This window comes from Bos mutus, chromosome 7 (assembly GCF_027580195.1).
Source record: "Bos mutus isolate GX-2022 chromosome 7, NWIPB_WYAK_1.1, whole genome shotgun sequence".
Classification (NCBI taxonomy): Eukaryota; Metazoa; Chordata; class Mammalia; order Artiodactyla; family Bovidae; genus Bos; species Bos mutus.
Genome location: NC_091623.1, coordinates 44167367 through 44194040, shown reverse-complemented (window position 1 = coordinate 44194040; position 26674 = coordinate 44167367). Strand labels below are relative to the sequence as shown.

The window sequence follows — 26674 nt, the reverse complement described above, 5'->3', positions numbered from 1 at the left end:
TTTGGGGAGGGGGTGAAGGGACAAAATCTTCTCTTGGTAGTCCATTCAAGAAGAATCATGTGCATTAGGGACCTGACACATCCTTGTGGTTCTGCTCACCTGCCTATAAGTAGGTAGCATATTCCTAGGCATAGATAATGGGATACAGTTCATCACATTGGATATAAACAAGATATTATGATGGATTGAGGCTATAAGAGGGGGAAAACTGGAGAAAGTCAAATAGCTACCATGCATCATACTCCTAGGGAGTGTGGGTATTTTCATATACCTGTATCATCACAAGGGTTCTATGAAGAAAGGCATCATTGTCTCCAACCCTTCTACCCTATATTGGTGGCTAGGAGTTTAGGGGACAGAAAGTTCTGCGGAAGCTTCTCTTTATGGCATTCTTTAGCTCCTTATTCCTAAGACTGAAAATAATTGGACTAAGAAAGGGGGTGAAGACTGTATAAGTGGTGGTCATCAGAATGTTACTGTCCATAGAATGAAGACCCTTGGGCTTGAGGTAGATGATGGAGGCAAAACCGTAGTGCACGACCACTATGGTGAGGTGGGAGACACAGGTGGAGAAGGTCTTGTGCCGGCCCTCAGTGGATGGGATCCTCAGGATGGCAGCCACGATGAAGACATAGGAGAGGACGATAAGGAATAAACACCCAATCAGGGCTGTGACACAGACCAGGATCACAGCCAGGGTGAGAGAGGCTGTGTCCCTCCCACAGGCCAACTTCAAGAGGGAAAAAATATGGCAGAAAAAATGATGAATCTCATTGGACCCACAGAAGGTGAGATGAAAAACTATCAGTGTCACCATCATCCCCACAACTGAGCCTCCAGCCCAGCACCAGGACACAAGACGGGCACAGTCACAGGTGCTCATGAGCACATTGTAGCGCAGGGGGTGGCAGATGGCCACGTAGCGGTCATAGCCCATGATCATGAGCAGGAAGGAGTGGGTGTAGCCAAACGTAAAGGAGAAAAACATCTGGCTGGCACAGGCCACAAAGGTGATGGAGCGGTGTGTGGAGAGCATGTCCACCAGCATTTCAGGGGTAATGGTAACAGTGAACAGAATCTCAGAGATGGAGAGGGCACACAGGAAGAGGTACATGGGGGTGTGGAGGCTGTGCTCCCTCCAGATGGTGCCCATGATGAGCAGGTTCCCCAGCAGTGTGAACAGGTACATCAGCAGGTACAGCAGGAAGAAGGTGGGCAGGAGCTGCTGAGGGAAGTTGGAGAAGCCAATGAGGATGAATTCAGACACCGTGCTGTAATTCTGACCAGATGAGGATGCTGCATCTGGGGAGATCAGAAAGAGAATGAAGGCACAGTGGTTAAAACAGAGGCACTGCTGCTGCTGCTGCAGCTAAGTCACTTCAGTCGTGTCAGACTCTGTGCGACCCCATAGATGGCAGCCCACCAGGCTCCCCCGTCCCTGGGATTCTCCAGGCAAGAACACTGGAGTGGGTTGCCATTTCCTTCTCCAATGCATGAAAGTGAAAAGTGAAAGTGAAGTCGCTCAGTTGTGTCCGACCCTCAGCGACCCCATGGACTGCAGCCCACCAGGCTCCTTTGTCCATGGGATTTGCCAGGCAAGACTACTGGAGTGGGCTGCCACTGCCTTCTCCAAAACAGAGGCACTAGCATACATTAAAGGCTAATTGAAGAGCTCTATGCTATACAGATGGAGAAGGAAATGGCAGCCCACTCCAGAATTCTTGCCTGGAGAATCCCATGGACAGAGGAGCTTGCCAGGCTACAGTCTATGCGGTCACAAGAGTAGGACACAACTGAGTGACTAAGCACATACTATACAGAGAAGTTGGACTTAACTAGTGGCTCAGACAGTAAAGTATCTGCCTGCAATGCAGGAGACCAGAATTCGATCCCTGGGTTGGAAAGGTCCCCTGGAGTAAAGCAATCCACCCCAGTATTTTTGCCTGGAGAATTCCATGGACAGAGGAGTCTGGCAAGCTACAGTCCGTGAAGTCACAAAGAGTTGGACAAGACTGAGCAGCTAACATTTTCACTTCACTTCTTTTTTCATGCTGTACAGGAAGTCCCTAACACATGAATCTTCAAGTTTTAAACTTTCAAAGATATGAACTTGTGTTCAAATGTCCACTCATATAAGTTAGTTCACATATTTGGTGAGACCTGCTATACTTTTCAAGGTACTGTGCTCTAAGATTAAAAATGTTTTCTTTATTTTTTGTGTTTATTTATTTTCTATGTATTTTTTTGTTTGAAAAGTATTATAAGCTGGTAATGGTATAGTATTATATAGACAATTGTGTTAATTGGGTACCTAAGCTAACCTTGTTGGACTTGAAAGAAAATTACACTTATGAACGCATTCTGGTAATGGAACTCATTTGTATGTAGGGGGCTTACCGTATATCCATTTGCTTAACTTCTCTGGGTCACACAGTCTCCATCGGTAAGTTGGAATAAATCATTATAGCTTTTGCCTTTCAGCATTGTGATAAACACCAGTGAATTAAGTGCTTAAGACATAGTTTTGGTTCCTGGGTGTTTATTAACAGCGATGAAAAGAAATAGAATATCCAGGTTTGTAATCAAGACAGACATAGATGATCAGGGTCATAGTTTCCTGAATACTGTGCCTGTTCTAGATTGGATTTTGGATTTATCAAAATAATTTTTCCTCTGAGAGATTTTTCTTTTAATTGAGTAACCCATTTGTCTTTATTTGAGTACTGTCTTCTTTTAGTACTGAATTCATTCCTGCCATCGTATCCTGTGTGCGTGTATATGCATGCATGTTAAGGTGCTTCCAACCCTTTGTGACCCTACAGACCATAGCCCACCAGGCTCCTCTGTCCATGGGATTCTCCAGGCAAGAATACTGGAGTGGATTGCCATTTCCTACTTCACTGGGAAGCCTATATATGCAATCTGAAGAGAAACCAGATTATTGTATATAAATAAATATATATACACCTAATGAAATTGAAGGGAACATTTGAAAATAAAAGGATAGGTGAATATATGCCAGGCAAATGTTCACCAAAGGAAAATGAAGAAGCAATGCTGAAAGCAGAAAAAATAGAATTTAATGAAATAATAATCATAAAATCTCTGATACCATATGCCAGTAAAAGGAACCAGGTTCCCTGGAGAAGTGGTCTGTGCATGGATGCAAACCTAGATCTCTTCAACAGTGTAATGGAACTTTCACTGAATAGTGTGTTAGTGCTAAAGGATACTGGAACCAGACTGAAAATGTGCCCATTGGCATAGCTGAGCATCAGAAAGAGTGATCATGTGCAGACGATGGAGGAACAGCTAAAGGATGCCAAGAAGAAGCAATTAGGAAATCCAGAAGGTGAAAAGTTTCAAAGAACAATTAGTTGAATCTCATCAGCAAGCCAGGGTCATGAAAAGAGTGAAGAGAAATTCAAGGGACATAACAATCACATCCAACATAGAGTTCTAGATTTGATGTGGATTTAGATAAGCTAGTTGTAAGGTGTTATTAAGGATATAGAGAAGATTTTGATTTGTTATGGGTGAATGATGAGGTATTAATAATATGAAGAGATCATTCTTAATTTAGTTATTAACTTTAAGTATGAGCTTGTTATTTTGGCTATGAAGGAAAATATTAGTAGCTTAAATATGTACTGAAATTTAAAAATTACACACATGTGCACACCAAGGAAGAAAGAAGAATATTTTGTGAAGATTATTAGAACACTGTAGCAACCTAATAGATATAAATAACCTATATAACTGACTCAATGGACATGAATTTGAGCAAACTCTGGGAGACAGTGAAGGACAGGACAGCTTGGCATGCTGCAGTCCATGGAGTCACAAAGAGTCAGACACGACTTAGCAACTGAACAACAGCAATGTACCCCTAGATAATTAATAAAGAAATAATGAACACAACTTTCAGTGAAATAGATATGAGGCAGAAATATATAAATTGAAACTAGATAAGTAGATTTTAAAACTGAGGTTGCAAGTTTTGATAGGGTTCAGAAATGTAATTTGGGAATTATTAATTATTATGCAATAATAATATTCAGACATTAGCTCCTGAATATACTTGGGCTCTTCACCAAGCAGAGACTAAACATAATTTTCAACCATATAGAGAATTTTAACAAAACTTAGCCTTCTATTTGGACATAGAGCAAATCTCCATACACTTCAAAGTATAAATATTATATAGATTGTAGTGCATTAAAATTGGAAATCAGTAGAGAAGAAATGCCTTTCCAAATTCTATAAGTTAGGAACTCAATATAATATTAAATAATATTTTTTCTGTAGCAAGTCATAAGATGAATGAAGAAATATTTGTAATTAACCATCAAATGTCAAATTTATAAGCTAAAACAGTACTGTCATGGGAAACATATTGCTTTAAGCATACATATACATATATGTCATAAGACTTTATTCAGAAAACAAATCATCCTTAACACAGCCCAAATCAAGCAATTGGAAAAGATTAATAAGATAGAAACAAGGAGAAAATTGCCAATGAGAAAACACAAAACTAAAATTGGAAAATAACTACAGAAATAAATGACATTTCTAAATCAATGAAAATAATAAGAAAACTATGTTAAGAAATTCAAAACAATAAATGAATAAATTCTCAGAAACATGTACAATTTCAGACCTGGTTCAAGAAATAGACACTCTGGATATTCAAATAAGCTTTAAAGAAATTGAAATGGTTAAAGACCTTCTCTTTCTATAATCATTAACCCCAGTGGGTTTATAAGTGAATGCTCATAAATTTTTAAAGAACAGTTGATGAATACTTTATATATAATCTTCAAAATATAAATAAATAACAGAAAAATAGTTGAAATCTACCATGCTCATTTCCTCATGTTAATGTAATCTTGATTCTAAAACCAGGTCAAGAATGTTTATAATTATAGACTCAGTTTACCTGTTTATGTAGATTTGAAAATCCATTATATGATATTACAAGTCAAATGAAATAGTGTAGTAAAAATCATATATAGTATGATCAAGTGGTATTGGTTTATCCCATGAATGACAGGATGCACAGCATCAGATAACCTATCATGTGGTTCATCACATAAACTAAAAAATTATATAAGTATTTTTATCAAGTAAAGAACATATTTTCTAAAATTCAACAATCATGATTTTTTATTTAATTGACATATAAGATATCAGTTTCAGGTGCACAACATAATGATTCATTATATATCTATTTATGACTTTTAAAAAATCCTTTGCAACATGAAATCAAAAGGAACTTTCTTAGCTAGATAAAGAGAATATACTACAAAACTAAAAAGTAATATACTAAGTGGGGAAGTTTATGTGTATTATTTTAGGATCAGAAGCAAGTCAAAGTTACTTACTGTCTCTGCTGTTCTTTACCATGGAACTGAAAGTCATGAATGATGCTACAAGGAAAGAAAAGAAATATATATATATATATATATATATATATATATAAGGATTGGAAGAGAAGAGACTTGAGCATCTAGAAATATAAAAGAGTTGAGACATAATATGTTAGTGCAGTAAGAAAGTGCAGTGCTGCAGAAGGCGAGATCAGCTTCCAAAAATCATAGTCTTTTTCAAGGTATTACACCAGTAACAATCATTCAAAATATGCAACTTAAGTTAAAATCAAGATAATACTCCCAGAGTAACACGCATTATAAACAAACAGCTCTCAAGCATTTTGGTCTTAGGATCCCTTTACTAAAACTCCAAAATTATTGAGGCTCCTAAAGGGTTTTTGTTTAGGTGGACTGTAGCTATCAATTTTTACCATATTAAAAATTAAAGCAGAGAATCTTTAAAGTATTTAGTTAGCACATTTTAAAGAATAATAGTAAACCTACTTCAAGTTAATAATGGTAACATTTATATGAGAGTAATTCCATTTTCAAAAACATTTAGTGAGAAGAATAGGCTTGTTTTAGATTTTTGAAAATATGCGTAATGACTGCCTTATAAGAGCTTGATGTTCATGTCTGCTTCTTCATTTAGTCTGTGGTAAATACATTATTTTAACTGAAGCATATGATGAAAACACATTCACACACCTGTAATTGGAAAGGGGCTTCCCAGGTGGCTCAGGTGGTAAAGAATTCACCTGCCAATGCAGGAGATGTAGGTTCGATCTCTGGGTCAGGAAGATCCCTTGGAGTAGGCAGTGGTAGCTCACTCTAGTATTGTTGCCTGGGAAATCCCATGGACAAAGGAACCTGGTGGGCTATGGTCCATGGGACCATAAAGAGTCAGACACAACAGCACTCACACAATGCAATTGGAAAAGTAGGGGGGTCCATTTTCTGGACCCCCAGAAAATGTCTTTGGGACCCTCATCGGTCCTTGTATCACACTTTGAAAACCTCTGTTATAAAATACCTAGGAGTTAACAAAAAATATTCAGTAACTCCAAAGACAAAAAATCTAACCACTAATAAAAATCTGAATATATGAAAATAGACTATATTCTCAAATGAGCTAATATTGTAGTGAAGCCAGCTCTCCTCCAAATTATGAGTGCAACTGTAGTTACAATTCCGGTGTATCGACTGTGAATTTGATAAAAACCAAGCAAAAATCCATTATGAAAATAAAGTCAGTACAAAACTCCGCTAATGCTATAAAAATGAACTAAGCAGAAGAGATATGCCTTCCTAGATTGTGAGACATGCTTTAGTCATTGTCATTTTATAAAGTGTGAAATCTAGAACAGACATAGACACTCATGAAATGGTTTGGCTATCTCAGAAAATATCCTTTCATTATTCAACATCTAATATATTATTAGGGTGGCAGCATGAATCTAAGGGAAAAGATGGATTGTTTACTCCTTTGTGGTGGGAAAACTATATTTTATGAAGCAAAGTAAATTTGAATTTATGCCTAAGACCACATGCAAAGATGAAAACCATTTGGATTCAGGACCTAAATATTAAATATAAGCCATAACATTAAAAGGAAAAAGTAGAAGAGAATTAACTTTGTTGATTTTTAAAACCAGAAATGTTCAGGTGATTTATAAAACATCTGAAACATTGACATTAAGTATTTTTGTTCCATGGGGGATATTTTAGATAAAATGATCTGGCAGATAAAAAGTTAGGGAAAAAATAAATTCCATTCTGTACTAAGGAATACTATCTAGAAGAAGAAACAAGTAGGAACTTTGATACAGATATGAGCAAAGGATATGAGCAGATAAATCACAGAAGTTACCAATGAAAATGAAAAGATGCTCAAAAAAGGGAGGGGTGTCAAGGTGGTTAATGGAAACCAGCAATGGAATTTTATTGCATACGGCAGCATTTAATTCCCCAAATTAGAAAATTCCATGTCAACTGGACTATGGGGCAAAAGAAGCCTCCTATGCCACTGGTGAGAATGTAGAATGGTGAAAATTCAGAATGTACAAGCTCTGTACACCAGCAAATTTGATCCTAAGTCTATCTCTACTTCTTAAACTTATTTACAGGGAAGGATGCAAGAGGCTGGGCTTCTCTGGTAGTTCAACTGGTAAAGAATCCACATGCAACACAGGAGATCCCAGTTAGATTCCTTGGCTGGGAAGATCCTCTGGAGAAGGGATAGGCTACCTACTCCAGTATTTTGGGGTTTCCCTGGTGGCTCAGACAGTAAAGAATCTGCCTGCAATGTGGGAGACCTGGATTCGATTCCTGGGTTGGGAAGATCCCCTGGAGAAGAGAATGTCTATCCACTCCAGTCTTCTTGCCTGGAGAATTCCATGGACAGAAGAGCCTGGTGGGCTACAATTCACCAGGTCGCAAAGAGTCGGACGCCTCTGAGCAACTAACACACACAAATGTGAGAAGATGTTCCTGGTAGCATTGCTGTAGTAGGGGAATTGGAAACGTTTGTTGGTCATAACCGGGGAGACTCCAGGTAAAACGGATTGGATGCCCAAACAGATGTTAGATGTGTGCCTAACAGTGTAAATGAAATTTTACAATAAGATGGAGTGAATCAGGCAAAAAACAGGATGACCTCTCCAGCATAATTCCTTTTGGGCACACTGAAAATGTAGAACGTGAAACTATTCTGTGAAACTGGCACAGTGGATACACGTTATCACACACTGGCAAAACCCATAGAGTGTACCACGCAGAGAGTGAAGCTTAGGGTAAACTTGGACATTGGTTAATTATATTGTATCTATATTGGTTCAACAGTTGTGACAAATGGACAACATTAATGCAACACATAAATAATAGAGGAAGCTGTGTTCAGGAAAAGGAGGTAAGTGGGAACTTGCTATACTATCTGATCAGCTTTTCTGTAAACCTTAAACTTCTCTAATAAGCCTCATTCATTTAAAAAATAGATAAAAATCCATTTAAAATTGCATATAGAGAACAATACATAACTTGAAAGAACACATACAAATCTAAGAGTACACATGTAGTATTTTGAAATGATTGTCAAAACAAGAAGGAAATGGGGTGGAAAAAAATGGAATGTATTCATGAAATATGAGAAGGATCTTGGGCAAACCCATGATGATCAAAGCTGCAAACTGGAAATACCATTGACTCAAACCTCAACAGCTGAAGTCCATAATGAAGTTTTTAACATATATTTTAATGAATAATTTGAGTTATGTTGCTGCCCAGAGCTCCTAAACTCCTTGACTCTGAGACAAGTCTCTGCCTCATTGCATACCCTAGTTGTTTCATTAAGGCATTGTCTCAAGAACCCCCCACAGTAAGGGTTAGCCTGGAAATGGGAGGACACAGAATCGCCAGGACAGTGAGGACCTTAGCTGGAGTGAAGATGCTCAATGGAGTGAGGAAGATGCATTTATGGCCCCAAAATTTTTCTGGCCATCCATGCACTCCACCAAAAAACCAAGACATTGATGTCAACCCCCAGGAAGTTGATCCAACCTCTACTCTTTTCTCCAGTTCCTGCCTCACTCCTGCAGTCTGCAGTGTCAACTGCCTTCCATGCTTCATCCCTCCATTCACTCAACATTCTCCTTCCCCAAGAAGTGCTCAGTTTCTTCCACTCCTCTACATACATGTGGCTCCATCCCCTCTCTCCTGAATCACCCTCCACACTCCTCCTCTGTCCCCTCCTCTGCCCCGACTCCATTCTGATTTCCAGAGAGAATTTTCTGAAACATGTACAAGGTAAGCAGTCCTCAGACCCAGGGTCCAAATCCCCGCTCCCACCTTGTATCTTTGAGAAAGAACTTTAGAGCTCTGAGCCTCCTCTCTGAAAAATCAAAGTTCCTAGAGAACTGCCTTCAGTGGGTCCGTGAGGATTCACATGAAGGGCTCAGAGTTTACCTCTGAGTAAAAATAAATGATATTTGGCAAAACTAATACAATTATGTAAAGTTTAAAAATAAAATAAAATTATAAAAAAATACTTAAATGTAGTTATCACAGACTTTGAGATGGTGCTTCTTCTTCTGATTGGTTTTCTGCCATCCTGTATCACATGTCACCAGTTGGCCCCGTTCTAAACTCATGGTCTCTGACCTCAGTGGAGTACTTAGCCCCCTAGTAGCCACACAACACTGTTCCCCCCTACCCCCAGGAGGCTGATCCAACCTCCACTCTCTTCTCCAGCCCCTGCCTCACCCCTACAGTCTGCCTTCCTACCTCCGGCTCGGTGGAATGGCCGTGATCCTTGAGATTGGTCTCTCCCAACTCCTCTGACAGGTGAACAGAATTCTGTTTCCTCTGGTCTCACAGAGAATGGTTCACACACAGGTGTTGAACAAACATCACACCATCACTGAGTGCATCCAGTTCATACTTATGCCTCCCCCAGAGCCTCCCCTTAAGATTAGCATCAGCTCAAGACACAGCAGCTGAGACAAACATGCCTAAAGCACAATTTCTCAAGCTCCCACTACTCATGATATTTGGGGCCAGATCATTTCTTGGCTGTCCTTCTCCTTGTACAATGCTTAGCAGCATCCCTAGTCAGAACCTAACAGATGCCAGGAGCATCCCTCCCCCACAATGAGTCATAACAATAAAAAATTATCAAGACATATCAATTTCTCATCTACATGCTTTCTTCTCTGCAATCACCCTCTGTGTTTTTTCAGCTTTTTGACTCTATTGAGGTTTTCAATGGGTAAGTCGAAGATCTCTCTTGGTAAATGTCACATTGCACTTGAAAATATGTGGCTTATTTTCTAAAATCTTTTGATATTTATTTCTAACATAATTCCACAGTGATAAGAGAACAGACTCTATGATTTCAGTACCTTTAGACCATGAAATTTTTGCACCTTGTTTTATGTTTCTGGATATGTTCCAGTGTCTCCTAGATTATAGTCTATGAGAACTTGAATAGAATTTGTATCCTACTGTTGTGTGAAAATTGTATGCATCTTAATTATGTTGAGTTGGTTCATGGTGCTTTTCAGGTCTACTAAATCCTTCTACTTTTCTATACATCCACTCTATTAATTTTTGAGAGTTTGATATTGAAACTCCAACTAAAAATCTTAATTTATCTACTTAAAAAAGTAATTGTAATAGATAGCATAACTAAAGAATCCACCTGCAATTCAGGAGACCCAGGTTGGATCCCTAGGTCAGGAAGATCCCCTGGAGAAAGGAATGGCAACCCACTCCAGTAATCTTGTCTGGAGAATCCCATGGACAGAGGAGCCTAGCAGGCTAGAGTCCATGGTGTCACAGAGAGTCAGACATGACTGAGTGACTAACACTGCTTCCTGCAACTTTGTTCTGTGTTCCAAGTCTCCTGTACTTGTGTTATCATACTTTCATAATTAAAAATAAATAAATGAAATTTTAAAAATTATCAAGATATATCCCAATATCCAGTGTCAGGCAGAATCACCCTGGGGTGAGAACTGCTGACCTAGAAGCTGCAAAGGGTACCTAGGCTAAGCAAAAGCTAGGGACCCAGATGGGCAAACAGGAATGATTCCCAGGAGCCTCCCAAAGCTACAGTCCTCTATTACTACTCTTCTCTCTGGCCCTGACCTCATTCCCAGGCTGAGCAGTGCTACCAACAGCTGTAGGATTCTGCTTTCCTACTCTCTCCCTCCTCTGCTTGAGGGAGGTCCTTCTTTGCTTGAGTTGCCTCTTCCAAGAAACGACCAGCAGGGAAGGGGAGAAGAAGCTCTCCTGCTTGTTGCTGTCAGCAGCATCCACAGGCAGGTGCGGGGACAGATATAAGTTCTCCTGGAACTCATACACTGTGCTTTATCCCTGCTGCAGGCTCCAGGAGACTCTTCCCAAGAGCCCCAACCAACCTGGATGTGCAGTCTTCAAGGTCAGGAGATGCTGGAGGAATCTCAGGGGGCCTTCTGGGATCTGCAGTCTCTGCTTCCTCCTCCACCTACCCATTCAAAGTGAAGTCTCCTGGTTGCCTCTCTCTGACCCCTGAGACCTCAGCCCTTACTGAGGGTAGAGAAGCTCCCAGTCTTGGGGGAGACAGAGCTGGATATAGATGCCTTCAACCTCTTGGGGTCAAGGTACTGTCAGAGGTAGAGCAGGAACACAGAATGGGAATCCTGGGCTGTTGCCTTGGGTAAGAGCAGTTGGAAGGCTTCCCAGAATAAGAGTAATTTGGAGCTGAGTCTTGGAGAGTGGTTTTCTCTTGGGGTCAGAGTGTAAAGAATATGCCTGCAATGAGGGAGACCCAGGTTCAATCTCTGGGTTGGGAAGATCCCCTAGAGGAGGAAATGACAACCTACTCCAGTATTCTTCCTTTGGAAATTCCATGGACAGAGGAACCTGACTGACTACAGTCCACAGGGTCGCAAAGAGTTGATATGACTGAGCAACTAATACCTTACTCTTGGGCAATATAGGTGTGCTGTCTTCTAGCCAAACTGGAAAACCTCACCTTCTTCCTGATCAAGTTCTACACTATCCCCATTGCCCTGCTGATCCAAGCCAGGAAGCCTGATGTTAGCATAAACCACCCTGGGATAAAATATAATAATTTGATCCTTCAGTTTTTGCCCATGGTTACTGACAGTCAGCTTAGGAGTGATAGTATCTTTTTTATGCTGATTGCTGATGAAATGATAAGGGCTTACAGACTGCTGGTAGCTACAGGATGCATCTGGTCTCCAGGATACTGAGGCAAGATATAAAAATTGGAACATTCAGCGCCACTCCCTAGATCTCTAGGGAGAGAAGAGGGGATGTAGATTGATTTCAGCATTAATGCCAGTGATTTAATCAATCAGGGCTCCATGCTGATCCCTTTACAGAAAATTCCCAAATGGGGCTTTCAGGCTGATGAGCATATGGAGCCGCTGGTAAGTGGGGTGCATCCAGGGAGGGCAAGGAAGCTCCTTATTCCTTCCCTCATAATTTTCCCTTCATTTCTCTTCCATTTGTCTGTTCCTGAGTTGTATCTTTTATAATAAACTGGTAACAGGAATTTAAAGCACTTTTCTGAATTCTATGAGTTATTTTAGCAACATGTAGGATGTGAAAGGGGAGGGATGGATCGTGGAAACATCCATCTTTCTAGTCAGTGAAGACTGGCAGCCAAAGTGGGAGCAGTCTTGTGGGACTGAGCCCTTCACCTGTGAGTTCTGGCACCAGCTGCAGGTTGTGAGTGTCCTAACTGAATTGTAGGACACTACTAGTGTACAGAGAGTGGGAGAATTGACCTCCCTTCCTGTAGAAAAAAGCCACACATGTAATGTCATAAACGCTCAGCAGCATAGTCTTCCCAGCCTTGTAATCAGCCTCAGTTCTGGCCACTCATCTCATCCTGGATACCCTCACCTATCTCCCCGCTGCTCCTCCTCTCCCATCACTCCCTGCATCTCCTCATACCAATCTCTGCCCTCAGCAGCCTACTCTCCTCACAGCAGCCAGAAAGGGCTCTCTGCATACAAGAATCTGACCATGCTGCTTGTGTCTGAAACCAACTCCTTGGTACAACCATCTTGGAAAACTGATTGGCGGTATCTATTCAAGCTGAACATAGATCTCTGCTATGACTCATATGACCCCACTATGGTTTTCCCTGGTGGCAGAGTGGTAAAGAACATGCCTGCCAATGCAAGAGATGTGGGTTCAATCTATGAGTCAGGAAGATCCCCTGGAGAAGGAAATGGCAACCCACTCCAGTAATCTTGCCTGGGAGATCCTGTGGACAGAGGGGCCTGGTGGGCTACAGTCTATGGGGTCGCAAAAGAGTCTGACACAACTTAGTGACTAAACAACAACAACAACATGATTCATTAATTACACGTTTAGGTACAGACCCAATGGAACACAAATGTATTATCCATTAAAGGACATGTACAAGATGTTCATAGGAATACCATTCATAGGAATCCCAAAGTGGAAACAACTTTTCCAGGTTTGTGGTGATAAAAAAAAAAATATATATATATATATGGTCAGCGGTATGATGAGGGAATCCTAGGGGACTGTGAGAGCTAAGTGCAGGTCAAAGACTGGCCTGTGGCTTTGAAGCCTTCTAGAGGGGGTTACTCATTGGAAGGACTGATGCTGAAGAGCTGAAGCTCCAATACTTTGGCCACCTGCTATAAACAGCTGACTCATTGGAAAAGACCCTGATGCTGGGAAGGATTGAGGGCAAAAGGGGAAGAGGGTGGCAGAAGATGAGATGGTTGGCTAGCATCACTGATTCAATGGACATGAATTTGGGCAAACTCCAGGAGATGGTGAGGGACAGGGAGGCCTGGAGTGCTATGGTCCATGGGTCACAAACAGTCGGACATAACTTAGTAACTGAACAATGACAACAGAGGGGTCCATGCTTAAAGCAAGACCTGAAGGGCAAGGAGGTGCGATCCAGAAAGATAGGCAGGTGAAAGAGGGGCTTCTAAGAAAACACAACAAGTGTAAAAGTTCAGGGTGACAGATGCATAGTGCATTTGGGGACAATGTTATGTCTGGTGAACCCTGGAGAGCTGAAGGTGGCTAGGGGCTTGTTTGAATCAATGCCTAAGCTCATTAACAACAAAAAGTACTAACAACCCTAATGTTTATGAGTATGTTTACCTCATACAGTATCTTTCAGTTATTTAATCTATGTATTATAGAAATATTTAAAGTACCCTATTGCCAATGGAACAAACCCTTCAGGTGGCCTTCATGATCTTGCATGCCCTTGACCTTTCCTTCTGTATGCCTACACATCCCAGAAAGCCCCTACTATCATTTTCCTTCTCCAGGGGAATCTCCCTGACCTGGGGATCAAACTTGTGTCTCCTGCACTGGCATGCAGATTTTTTACCACTGAGCTATCTGGAAGCCAAGTTATGTGTATAGCATATCAATTGTGCTGCCAGTATGCTGGTATTGAATAATATCTTAATTTATATTTACTTTCATAAAGTAAGCTGAGTACCTCAATGTTGTTTCCACTTTGGGAAAACACCTGTAAAGCAGTGACTCCCCATTCTGTCCCACTTTAGGCTCTTTGAAACCACCAATTTGTTTTCTGTCCTTCTGATTTCACCTGTCCCATACACTTCACATAAGTGGATTTGCACAGTATGTGCCCTTTTGTGTCTGGCTTCTTTTACTATTCATCCATGTTGCATCATGTATCAGGACATTATGGCTTTTTTGCTTTTTTTGGGGGGGTGGCTGAATTATGCTACATTATATGAACATACTATATATTGTTTATCCACCAATCCATTAATGGACATTTGTTGTTAACCCTTTGAGATTTCCTTATTTTTTTTTTTTTTTTTGGTATAAATTCATGTATGCATTTAGGAGAATGCTTGTAATATTTTATCCATTACTTCTAGTGTTCTGTAGGAGTCCTGTCAGATTTTCTAGACTTTAATATTCAATGCTTTAAACATCTTTATGAATCTGCCTTTTTCTGTTCAGAAAAAATCTTTGACAATTCACAATGTCTCCAGTTATGTCTGTGCTGTTGTTTAGTCACTAAGTTGTGTCTGACTCTTTTGCAACCCCATGAACTGTAGCCCACCAGGCTCCTCTGTCCATGGGATTTCCCAGGCAAGGATACTGGAGTGGGTTGCCATTTCCTTCTCCAGGGGAATCTCCCTGACCTGGGGATCAAACTTGTGTCTCCTGCACTGGCATGCAGATTTTTTACCACTGAGCTATCTGGGAAGCCAAGTTATGTGTATAGCATATCAATTGTGCTGCCAGTATGCTGGTATTGAATAATATCTTAATTTATATTTACTTTCATAAAGTAAGCTGAGTATCTCAATGTTGTTTGAATTAATGCCTAAGCTCATTAACAACAAAAAGTACTATCATTTTCAAGTGTTTTTCTTTCCAAAATAATTCTTCTAAATGAAGCAGTTGAACTCAGACTAAATCAACTGTGCAGGTTCACAGAGCCCAAACAACTGGAGTAACACTTATTATTATTATTTTTATCTTACAATATTGTATTGGTTTTGGCATACCCAGGCTGTCTGAGTAGTAAAGCAATTTAAATGTCTCCTGATGGATAGGTGGATAAATAAAATGTGGTCCATATATACAGTGGAATATTATTCAGCCTTAAAGAAGAAATAAACTCTTCCATATGAGACAATGTGAATGAACCTTGAGGACATTATGCTAAGTGAAAGAAGGAAGTCACAGAAAAACAAATACTCTATAATTCCCCTTACATGGGGCTTCCCAGGTGGCACAGTGGATGCTGTAATGTGCCACAAAGGTCCCCTTTAGGATCCAGGAAATCATTTGCCCAGCTGTGAGAAAAGCTGGCTGCAGAAGGCTCACAGTTGAGTCACTTCTAGAAAACAGAATTTCCCCCAGCTGAAGGAACTGCTTTAACCAGGTAATGTCCTCTCCAGCACTGTGGTGGTGATGGTTTAGTTGCTAAGTCATGTCTGACTCTTGCAACCCCATGGACTGAAGCCCACCAGGCTCCTCTGTCCATGGGATTCTCCAGGCAAGATATTGGAGTGAGCACCCATTTCCTTCTCCAGGGGATCTTCCTGACTCAGGGATCAAATTCAGGTCTCCTACAGTGCAGGCAGATTATTTACTAACAGCCAGCCAATACCCAATGTCTGGATGTGAGGGAGTGGGGCCGGTGGTACAGGGGCTCAGCCCCCTTGCCTCAAAGGGAAAACTTTGAAGGGATTAGCTTGCAGATCATACCAGCCTCTGACTAATCTTGGTTGCCTCATCTCTTACAGATATTCCGAGAGCCTCCTCCATAAACTGCCTGAACATCTCCCTCTCAGAGACTTTTTCTGAGGAACCCGGGCTAAGACAGCATACAAAGGGGTTTCCTGTTTGTTTTTAAATCATCATATCAGTTAATTCACACTATTTCATAGTAATAAATATTATCTAATAAACTGCTTTGAAAAGTAAAAAAATAAAAACAAAAATGAACAACATCATTAGTCATCAGGGAAATACAAATCAAAACCACAGTGAGGTATCACTTCACTCTCACTGGAATGACTAAATTTTTTTTTTAAGTTTTAGAATCTGATTTTAAGTTTTTTTTTTAAACTAAATTTATTTATTTTAATTGGAGGTTAATTACTTTACAATATTCTACTGGTTTTGCCATACATCAACATGAATCTGCCACGGGTATACACGTGTTCCCCATCCTGAACCCCGCTCCCAACTCCCTCCCCGTACCATCCCTCTGGGTCATCCCAGTGCACCAGCCCCAAGCATCCTGTATCCTGCATTGAACCTGGACTCACGATTCGTTTCTTATATGATATTATACATGTTTCAATGCCATTCTCCCAAATCATCCCACACTCTCCCTTTCCCACAGAGTCCAAAAGACTGTTCTATACATCTGTGTCTCTTTTGCTGTCTCGTACACAGGGTTATTGTTACCATCTTTCTAAATCCCGTATATATGCGTTAGTATACTGTGTTGGTGTTTTTCCTTCTGGCTTACTTCACTCTATATAATAGGCTCCAGTTTCATCCACCTCATTAGAACTGATTCAAATGTATTCTTTTTAATGGCTGAGTAATATTCCATTGTGTATATGTACTACTGCTTTCTTATCCATTCATCTGATGATGGACATCTAGGTTGCTTCCATGTCCTGGCTATTATAAACAGTGCTGCAATGAACATCGGGGTACATGTGTCTCTTTCAATTCTGGTTTCCTCAGTGTGTATGCCCAGAAGTGGGATTTCTGGGTCATAAGGCAGTTCTATTTCCAGTTTTTTAAGGAATCTCCACACTGTTCTCCAGAGTGGCTGTACTAGTTTACATTCCCACAAACAGTGTAAGAGAGTTCCCTTTTCTCCACACCTTCTCCAGCATTTATTGCTTGTAGACTTTTGGATTGCAGCCATTCTGACTGGTGTGAAATGGTACCTCATAGTGGTTTTGATTTGCATTTCTCTGATAATGAGTGATGTTGAGCATCTTTTCATGTGTTTGTTAGCCACCTGTATGTCTTCTTTGGAGAAATGTCTATTTAATTCTTTGGCCCACTTTTTGATTGGGTCATTTATTTTTGTGGAATTGAGCTTCAGGAGTTGCTTGTATATTTTTGAGATTAGTTGTTTGTCAGTTGCTTCATTTGCTATTATTTTCTCCCATTCTGAAGGCTGTCTTTTCACCTTGCTTATAGTTTCCTTTGTTGTGCAGAAGCTTTTGAGTTTAATTAGGTCCCATTTGTTTATTTTTGCTTTTATTTCCATTACTCTGGGAGGTGGGTCATAGAGGATCCTGCTGTGATTTATGTCGGAGAGTGTTTTGCCTATGTTCTCCTCTAAGAGTTTTATAGTTTCTAGTTTTATGTTTAGATCTTTAATCCATTTTGAGTTTATTTTTGTGTATGGTGTTAGAAAGTGTTCTAGTTTCATTCTTTTGCAAGTGGTTGGCCAGTTTTTCCAGCATCACTTGTTAAAGAGATTGTCTTTTCTCCATTGTATATTCTTGCCTCCTTTGTCAAAGATAAGGTGTCCATAGGTGCGTGGATTTATCTCTGGGCTTTCTATCTTATTCCATTGATCTATATTTCTGTCTTTGTGCCAGTACCATACTGTCTTGATGACTGTGGCTTTGTAGTAGAGACTGAAGTCAGGCAGGTTGATTCCTCCAGTTCCATTCTTCTTTCTCAAGATTGCTTTGGCTATTTGAGGTTTTTTGTATTTCTATACAAATTGTAAAATTATTTTTCTAGCTCTGTGAAAAATACCATTGGTAGCTTGATAGGGATTGCATTGAATCTATAGATTGCTTTGGGTAGTATATTCATGTTCACTATATTGATTCTTCTGATCCATGAACATGGTATATTTCCTAACTCTACACCTAAAGCAACTAGAAAAGGAAGAAATGAAGAACCCCAGAAGGAAAGAAATCTTAAAAATTAGGGCAGAAATAAATGCAAAAGAAACAAAAGAGACCATAGCAAAAATCAACAAAGCCAAAAGCTGGTTCTTTGAAAGGATAAATAAAATTGACAAACCATTAGCCAGACTCATCAAGAAACAAAGGGAGAAAAATCAAATCAATAAAATTGAAATGAAAATGGAGAGATCACAACAGACAACACAGAAATACAAAGGATCATAAGAGACTACTATCAGCAATTATATGCCAATAAAATGGACAACGTGGAAGAAATGAAATGACTAAATTTTTTTAAACAACAGAAAATAGCAAGTGTTGAAAGCTATGTGGAGAAACTGGAACTGCTAAATTCAGGCCCTTGGGCTCTTTAATCAGTGGAAGTTGCTAGAAGGCCAGATGAGAAATTCAAGTAAGACTTTACTGGGGCTCATGCTGCAGCAGAAGGGAGCAAAAACAAGAAACAGGTGCCCTTGCTAGGTTCTCAGTTTCGTCAGGCGGAAGCGGGGGCAGGGTGCAAGCGGGTTTCTTAAATCGGATGCTGGGATCAGTGGGTTAGACCGGAGGCATAGCTTAGGTGGCTGCCCATCCCCTTGGTAGTGCTGTCATGTAAAGTACCCTTCTTGTGCTCTTGGCATCTCAGAAATGGCTTGCTGGTTTGTTGTCTTTTTGTATCTTATTGTTCATGTTGCTCAGACTACACTTGTTTATTCACGGTTATTTTTAGTCCCTTATGGTTTCTTTGTATTCTGTTGCTCAAGGAGACATTTGACCAGATGCAAGGACTCCTGTAGGGCTGCCCAGGTGGGTCAGTAGTAAAGAATCCTGCAACTCATGAGACCTGGGTTAGATCCCTGGGTCGGGAAGATCCCCCTGGAGAAGGAAAGGGCAACCTGCTCCAGTATTTTTGCCTGGGAAATCCCATGGATAGAGGAGCCTGGTGAGCTAGAGTCTATGGGGTCGTAAAGAGTCAGACATGACTTGGTGACTAAACAACAACAAAAACAACAAAGCACTCCTGTAAAGGGTCCCAGGTCCCACTCTATCTCAGAACCACTATACATTGCTGGTGGGAATGTAAAACGGTGCCACCACTATGGAAAGCAGTTCAGAAGTTCCTCAAAGGATACATACAATTACTATATGACCCAGAAATTCCACTTATGGATAGGGGGACGACAGAGGATGAGATGGCTGGATGGCATCACCGACTCAATGGACATGAGTTTGGGTAAACTCCGGGAGTTGGTGATGGACAGGGAGGCCTGGCGTGCTGCAATTCACAGGGTCACAAAGAGTCAGACGTGACTGAGAGACTGCACTGCACTGAACTGAACCCCAAAGAATTAAAAATAGGGACTCAAACATTTATCCATGAATGTTCACAGCAGTGCTATTTGTAATGGCCAAAAGATGGAAAACAACTCAACTGTCTATCAGCAGATGAATGGATAAACAAACTAGGTGTATAAATACAATGTAATATTCTTCAGCCATTCAAAGGAATGAATATCTCTTTATGTGTGCTGAGAGACATTTGCATTCATTAGTTTGTCCCTGGAGTCAGACTACCTAGATTTGAATGCTAAATCTGCCACTTCAGGCTGGGTGAACAATGGACAAGTGAGAGTTTCTGCTTCCTTCCTCATTGGGCTTTTGTAAGAAGCATAGGATGTTGCATGCTCTGCACAGCTCCAGCCACATTACAAATCCTTAACACATCATAACTGTTTTCAAGGGGCTTCCCAGGTGGCACTAGTGGTAAAGAATCTGCTTGCTGATGCAGAAAATGCAATAGACAGTGGGTATGATCCCTGGGTTGGGAAGATCCCTTGAGGAAGAAATGGCAACTCACTCCAGTATTCTTGCCTAAAAAATTCCATGCACAAGAAGAGCCTGGTGGGCTACAGTCCATGGGGTCACAAAGAGACATGACTGAATGCCTGAGAACACACACAACTGTTTTCAGGAATAACATATCTAAAATCTTCTTCACTGGAAAAACTGACTTCCATGCTAACCATCTGGCAGCCAAAAGAGACAGATGTGAAGAATGGCAATGCTCCTGGGACAAAAGCTCTTTCCCTCAGGGGTCCTAGACTCAAAGGCTTCACTGGGGAAGATGAACTAATTGTAGTCACTCTAACAAGGTTCTCCGGGGATCATACCTGAAGGCCAGAGATTCTGATATTAATCTGTTAGTGTGATTCTGCTGTGTGTTCTCTGAGAAAGCCTACTCTTCATCCACAGTTGCAAGACAAAGTAGAGGCTGCAGGAATCCCAAATCCCTGGAAACAGGACTCTTGATGGGTTGAGAGGTCCCGGAATCTGATAGAGGTATAGTAGTTATTGGTTAATAAGGCATCAGGAAGACAAGCCACAATCGAGCTGATCTCAGGGAAGATCCTCCCCCACCAAACTTGCCTTCAGAGGTTAGGGGTACTCTCTGATCAGTTTCATCCACAAGGACTTAGGTTACCTGGTATCAGTGACTCATAGATGGGTAGGGGTATTGTGAGTTGGTCAAGAGAGTGGATATTTGGATCAGAGCATGAGCTGGATCCCAGATCCATGCAGGAGTCAGGTTTGGAGCCTCAGCTGTTGGCTCATGATGTGGCTGAAGGTTAAATGGGATGATAATTGTTAAGAGGTTAGCTCATTGTGGATTGCATAGAATAAAGGTCACTGTGCCACTCTAAGGACTTCCCCAGTGGCTCAGCAGTGCAAAAGACACAAGCAGATTCAATCCCTGGGTCAAGAAGATCCCCTGGAGGAGGGCATGGCAGCCCACTCCAGTATTCCTGCTGGGAAAATCTCATGAACAGAGGATCCTGGAGGGTTATGGTCCATGGGGTCAGAAAGAGCTGGACACGACTAAAGTGACTGAGCATACATGCACGCTCACACAGACCACTCTAACTTAGTCAACTTGTATAGATGCTGAGGGGAGGAGAGAGTCTGTCATGCTTTAACCATGGGTATCAGTGATCCCTAACTGGGGGAAATTTCTACTCTGCTCAAGAGGTGTTATTCAAGATATTTTTGCTCCTTACAACTGGAGATAGGAGGAATGCTATTGGCATTCAGTGGGTCAAAGCCAGGTGTTCAACGTCATACAATAATATATAAGACAGTCTGCACCACAAACAAAAATATGATTCAGCATCAAATGTCAGTAGTGCCAGGATGAGAACCACTAGGCTCCACCCCAAAGAGGAGAGGAACAGGGAAGGGATCCCTGAAGAAGTGGAGGCAACTTAAGTGAGGTGAAGCTGGAGGCTAGAAGCTTCCAAGCAGGAGACAGCAGGTGCAAAGGACCAAAGGGTTAAGCGCTCAGTTGTGTCTGACTCTTTTGTGACCCTATGGACTGTATAGCCCCCCAGGTCCCTCTGTCCATGGAATTCTCCAGGCAAAAATATTGAAGCAGGTAGCCATTCCCTTCTCCAGGGGATCTTCCTGACCTAGGGATTGAACCCAGGTCTCCCACATTGCAGGCAGATTTTTTACCATCTGGGTCAAGGCACAGAAATTTATGTACCTTGGCTAAATCACACAGCCAGTAAGTGGCAGAACTGGAACTGAAACCCAGGTGTGTTTTCAGAGTTTGTCTTTAATCACTTTTACTATTTATTTTAAATACCAAACCCTAAAAAGTGCCTAGGCTGTTTATTTTCATTTTATGTCTTCTATCCCTATCTTAATTAAGGAATAATTGACAAAAATTGTGTATAACTAAGATGTAAGACTTGAAGCTTTGATACATGTATACACTCTGAAATAATTGCCACAATCAAGCTAATTAATGTAAGACTCTTTATTTTGATAATATCACTGAGTTCCCACAAATAAAAATGTTTGTCCATATAACACATCAGCTATGGATTTAATCCCCTTATCCTATTTTTCTCACTTAATCCTTGTAACAATCCTAAGGAATTAGAAAAATTAGTCCCATATAACAGATGGGGAGTCGGACACGACTGAGCAAATTCACTTTCGCTTTTCACTTTCATGCATTGGAGAAGGAAATGGCAACCCACTCCAGTGTTCTTGCCTGGAGAATCCCAGGGACAGGGGAGCCTGGTGGGCTGCCGTTTATGGGGTCGCACAGAGTTGGACACGACTGAAGCGACTTAGCAGCAGTAGCAGCAGCAACAGATGGGGAAACTAGGCTCAGCGTGGTTAAGTGAGATGCATCTTCAGGGATGGGTTTGAAAGAGCAGTGAGGTAATCTGTTTTCTTCCCACTGTTGATGTCCCTATTTCTGGCTTTAGCACTGCCTGGACATGGACAATCAGACCCAAGTCTCTGAATTCATCCTCCTCGGCCTCTCCCAGCAGCCCCTGCAGAGGCAGGTGTTTTTCAGCCTGTCCTGCATTCTGTATTTGAGTGGGTGCCTGGGGAATCTTCTCACCATCCTGGCCATCATCTTGGACCCTCACCTCCACAGCCCCATGTATTTCTTCCTCAGCAACTTGTCTCTTCTTGACATCTGCTTTACCTCCACCACCATCCCCAAGATGCTGGTGAACCATCTGTGTGGGCTCACCACCATCTCCTTCTCAGCTTGCCTGGCCCAGATGTATTTCTTCATCACCTTTGGGGCAGCTGACAGCATGCTTCTCTCAGCCATTGCTTATGACCGCTACCTGGCCATCTGCAGCCCACTGCACTACATGACAATCATGAGTGTCCTTCGGTGTACTTTGCTGGTGGTGATACCCTGGATCTCAGCCAACCTCATCTCCATGGTCCACACTATCCTGATGTCCCACTTGTCCTTTTGCACCAATAGGATCCCACACTTCTTCTGTGATATCAATGCCTTGATCAAGCTCTCCTGCTCTGACACCCAAGTCAATGAGATGCTGGTCTTGGTCCTTGGGGGCCCAGTGGTTCTCATCTCTTTTGTGTGCATCATGGCCTCCTATACACCCATTGCTGTGACTGTGTGGAAGGTGCCTTCTGTCCAGGGCAGATGGAAAGCATTCTCCACATGTGGCTCTCACCTTTGTGTTGTCTGTCTCTTCTATGGGACTATCATTGGGGTCTACTTCAACCCTGCATCCACACACACCACCCAGAGGGACATGGCAGCCACAGTGATGTACACCATGGTCACCCCCATGCTGAACCCCTTCATCTATGGCCTGAGGAACCGAGATCTGAAGGGTGCCCTCCAGAAACTTCTTCTCAGCAAGAACCCCTTTGCCCAGCCTCTTTAAAGACTCTTTTTAGACCTAATTGCTTTTGAAATAAACTAAATATGGAAGCAGTGACAGATTTTATTTTCTTGGCCTCCAAAATCACTGCAGAGAGTGAGTGCAGCTATGAAATTAAAACATGCTTCCTCCTTGGAAGGAAAGCTATGACAAACCCAGACAGTGAAAAAGCAGACATCACTTCCCGTAGTCATGTACAGATGCGAAAGTTGGACCATAAATAAGGCTGGGAACCAAGGAATTGATGCTTTTGAATTGTGGTGCTGGAAGAGACTCTTGAGAGTCCCTTGGACAGCAACAAGATCAAACCAGTCACTCCTAAAGGGAATCGACCCTGAATATTCATTGGAAAGATTGATGCTGAAGCTGAAACTGAAGCTCCAATATTTTGACCACCTGATGCAAAGAGCTAACTCATTGGAAAAGACCCTGATGCTGGGAAAGGTTGAAGGCAAAAGGAGAAAGGGACAGCAGAGGATGAGATGTTTGGATAGCATCACTAACTCAGTGGTCATGAATTTGAGCAAACTCCAGGAGATAGTGGAGGACAGATGAGCCTGGAGTGCGGCAGTGTTGCAAAGAGTTGGACACAACTTAGTGACTGAGCAGCAATGCTTCCCAATATTAGAATGTTTCTCTTTTAAGGATAGAGACAATATATTTTTATTCATGTAAATACTTTATTGACATATAAAGTACTTACATTGACATATATTGACATATAACATTGTATAAATTTAAGGTGTATAAAGCTTTACTTTGACACATTTATATATAGCGATATGACTTCCATTGCAGTGAAATTCCCCACCTCTATCACGTTAAACAATTTTCCTTTCTCTTAACTGGTTGGGATAAATCAGTTTTAGTTTTTCAGCAAGTTTTATGATTGTAGTACAATATTGCTGTCTATACTATTCACTATATTCTCTATGACTTATTTACTATTCATTGCAATTTTGTACCCCTAAAAACACCCTAAAAAGGAGTCTTACTACTCCACTCCTCTATTTCCTGGTAACTACCATTCTGGTCTTTACATGTTTGATTATTTTTTTAGCTTCCAGATGTAAGTGATATATGTTTTGCACGTGGTACTTGTCTTTCTCTTTTTTACTTATCTCACTTCAGTTCAGTCTTTCAGTCATGTCCAACTCTTTGAGAACCCATGGACTGCAGCAACCCAGGCTTCCCTGTCCATCACCAACTCCCAGAGCTTTCTAAAACCTGTGTCCATCAAATCAGTGATGCCATCCAACCATCTCATCCTCTGATGCTCCTTTCTCCTTTTGCCTTCAATCTTTCCCAGCATCAGGGTCTTTTCCTACGAGCCAGCTCTTTGCATCAGGTGGCCAAGGTATTGGAGCTTCAGCTTCAGCATCAGTCCTTCCAATGAACACTCAGGACTGATCTCCTTTAAGATGGACTGGTTGTATCTCCTTGCACTCCAAGGGACTCTCAAGAGTCTTCTCCAACACCACAGATCAAAAGCATCAATTCTTTGGCACTCAGCTTTCTTTACGGTCCAACTCACATCTGTACATGACTACTGGAAAAACCATAGCTTTTACTATATGGACCTTTGTTGGCAAAGTAATGACTCTGCTTTTTAATATATTGTCTAGGTTTGTCATAGCTTTTCTTCCAAGGAGCAAGCTGCATTCACCATCTGCAATGACTTTTGAGCTCAAGAAAATGAAGTCTGTCACTATTTCCATTGTTTCCCCACCGATTTGCCATGAAGTGATGGGACCAGATCTTAGTTCTTTGAATGCTGAGTTTTAAGCCAACTTTTTCACTCTTCTCTTTCACCTTAATTAAGAGGCTCTTCAGTTCCTCTTCACTTTCTGCCATTAAGGTGGTGTCATTTGCATATCTGAGGTTATTGATATTACTCCCAGCAGTCTTGATTCCAGCTTGTGCTTCATCCAGCCCAGAATTTTGCAAGATGTACTCTGCATATAAGTTAAACAAGCAGGATGACAATATACAGCCTTGACATACTCCTTTCCCAATTTGGAACCAGTCCACTGTTCCATGTCTGCTTCTAACTGTTGCTTCTTGACCTGCATACAGATTTCTGCGGAGGCAGGTCAGGTGGTCTGGTATTCCCATCTCTTTAAGAATTTCCCACAGTTTGTTGTGATCCACACAGCCAAAAGCTTTAGCAGAGTCAATAAAGCAGAAGTAGACGTTTTTCTAGAATTCTCTTGTTTTTTCTATGGTCCAACAGATATTGGCAATTTGATCTGTGGTTTCCTCTGCCTATTATAAATCCAGCTTGAACATCTGGAAGTTCTCAGTTCATGTACTATTGAAGCCTAGCTTGGGTAATTTTGAGCATTACTTCACTAGCACGTGAGATGAGGGCAATTGTGCAGTAGTTTGAACATTCTTTGGCATTGCCTTTCTCTGGGATTAGAATGAAAATTGACATTTTCAGTCCTGTAGCCACTGTTGAGTTTTCCAAATTTGCTGGCATGTTGAGTGCAGCACTTTCACAGCATCATCTTTTAGGATTTGAAAGAGCTCAGCTGGAATTCCATTACCTCCACTGGCTATGTTCATAGTGATGCTTCCTAAGGCCCACTTGACTTCACACTCCAGGATGCCTAGCGATAGGTGAGTGATCACACCATTGTGATTATCTGGGTCATTAAGATCTTTTTTTGTATATGTGTGTGTGTGCTCAGTCATTTCAGTCATGTCTAACTCTTTGCAACCCTGTGGACTATAGCTTGCCAGGATCCTCTGTCCATGGGATTCTCTAGGTAAGAATACTGGAATGAGTTGCCATGCTCTCCTCCAAGGGATAATGATGTACATTAACTATAATTCAATTTAAAAATTAGTTATTATCCATAGCCCCAGATAGTCGTTCCCTTACCCAGTTTGCCCTTCCCCTTATTTCCCCTTTGGTAATATCTACTTTTTTCCATATGTACATTTTTGTTTTTGTTAGGTTTTGTTTGTTCACTTATTTGGGGTTTTTTTTTGGGTTATTTGTTTATTAGTTTTCTAAATTCCATGTATGAATGAAATTGTATGTTATTTGTCTTTCTCCAGCTGACTTATTTCACTTAGCATAATACCCTCAGTATCCATCCATGATGTCATAGTT

The 26674-nt window shown here is 41.2% G+C and overlaps 2 protein-coding genes across 2 annotated transcripts; one reads left to right on the top strand and one right to left on the bottom strand.

Annotated features, from left to right (window-relative positions):
• Positions 1–340: 340 nt before the first annotated feature.
• Positions 341–2758, bottom strand: LOC102267718 (olfactory receptor 10H3). Its single transcript, XM_014480935.2, has 2 exons — positions 2725–2758; positions 341–1302 (listed from the first exon to the last, which is right to left on the bottom strand). Exons 1-2 carry the CDS (start codon positions 2756–2758, stop codon positions 341–343), a joined length of 996 nt encoding a protein of 331 aa, XP_014336421.2.
• A 542-nt stretch (positions 2759–3300) lies between these two features.
• On the top strand, positions 3301–23556 carry LOC102267997 (olfactory receptor 1f45-like). The gene is made up of 4 exons (XM_070374697.1): positions 3301–3352; positions 11868–11950; positions 12260–12307; positions 22606–23556. Exons 1-4 carry the CDS (start codon positions 3301–3303, stop codon positions 23554–23556), a joined length of 1134 nt encoding a protein of 377 aa, XP_070230798.1.
• Positions 23557–26674: the final 3118 nt, after the last annotated feature.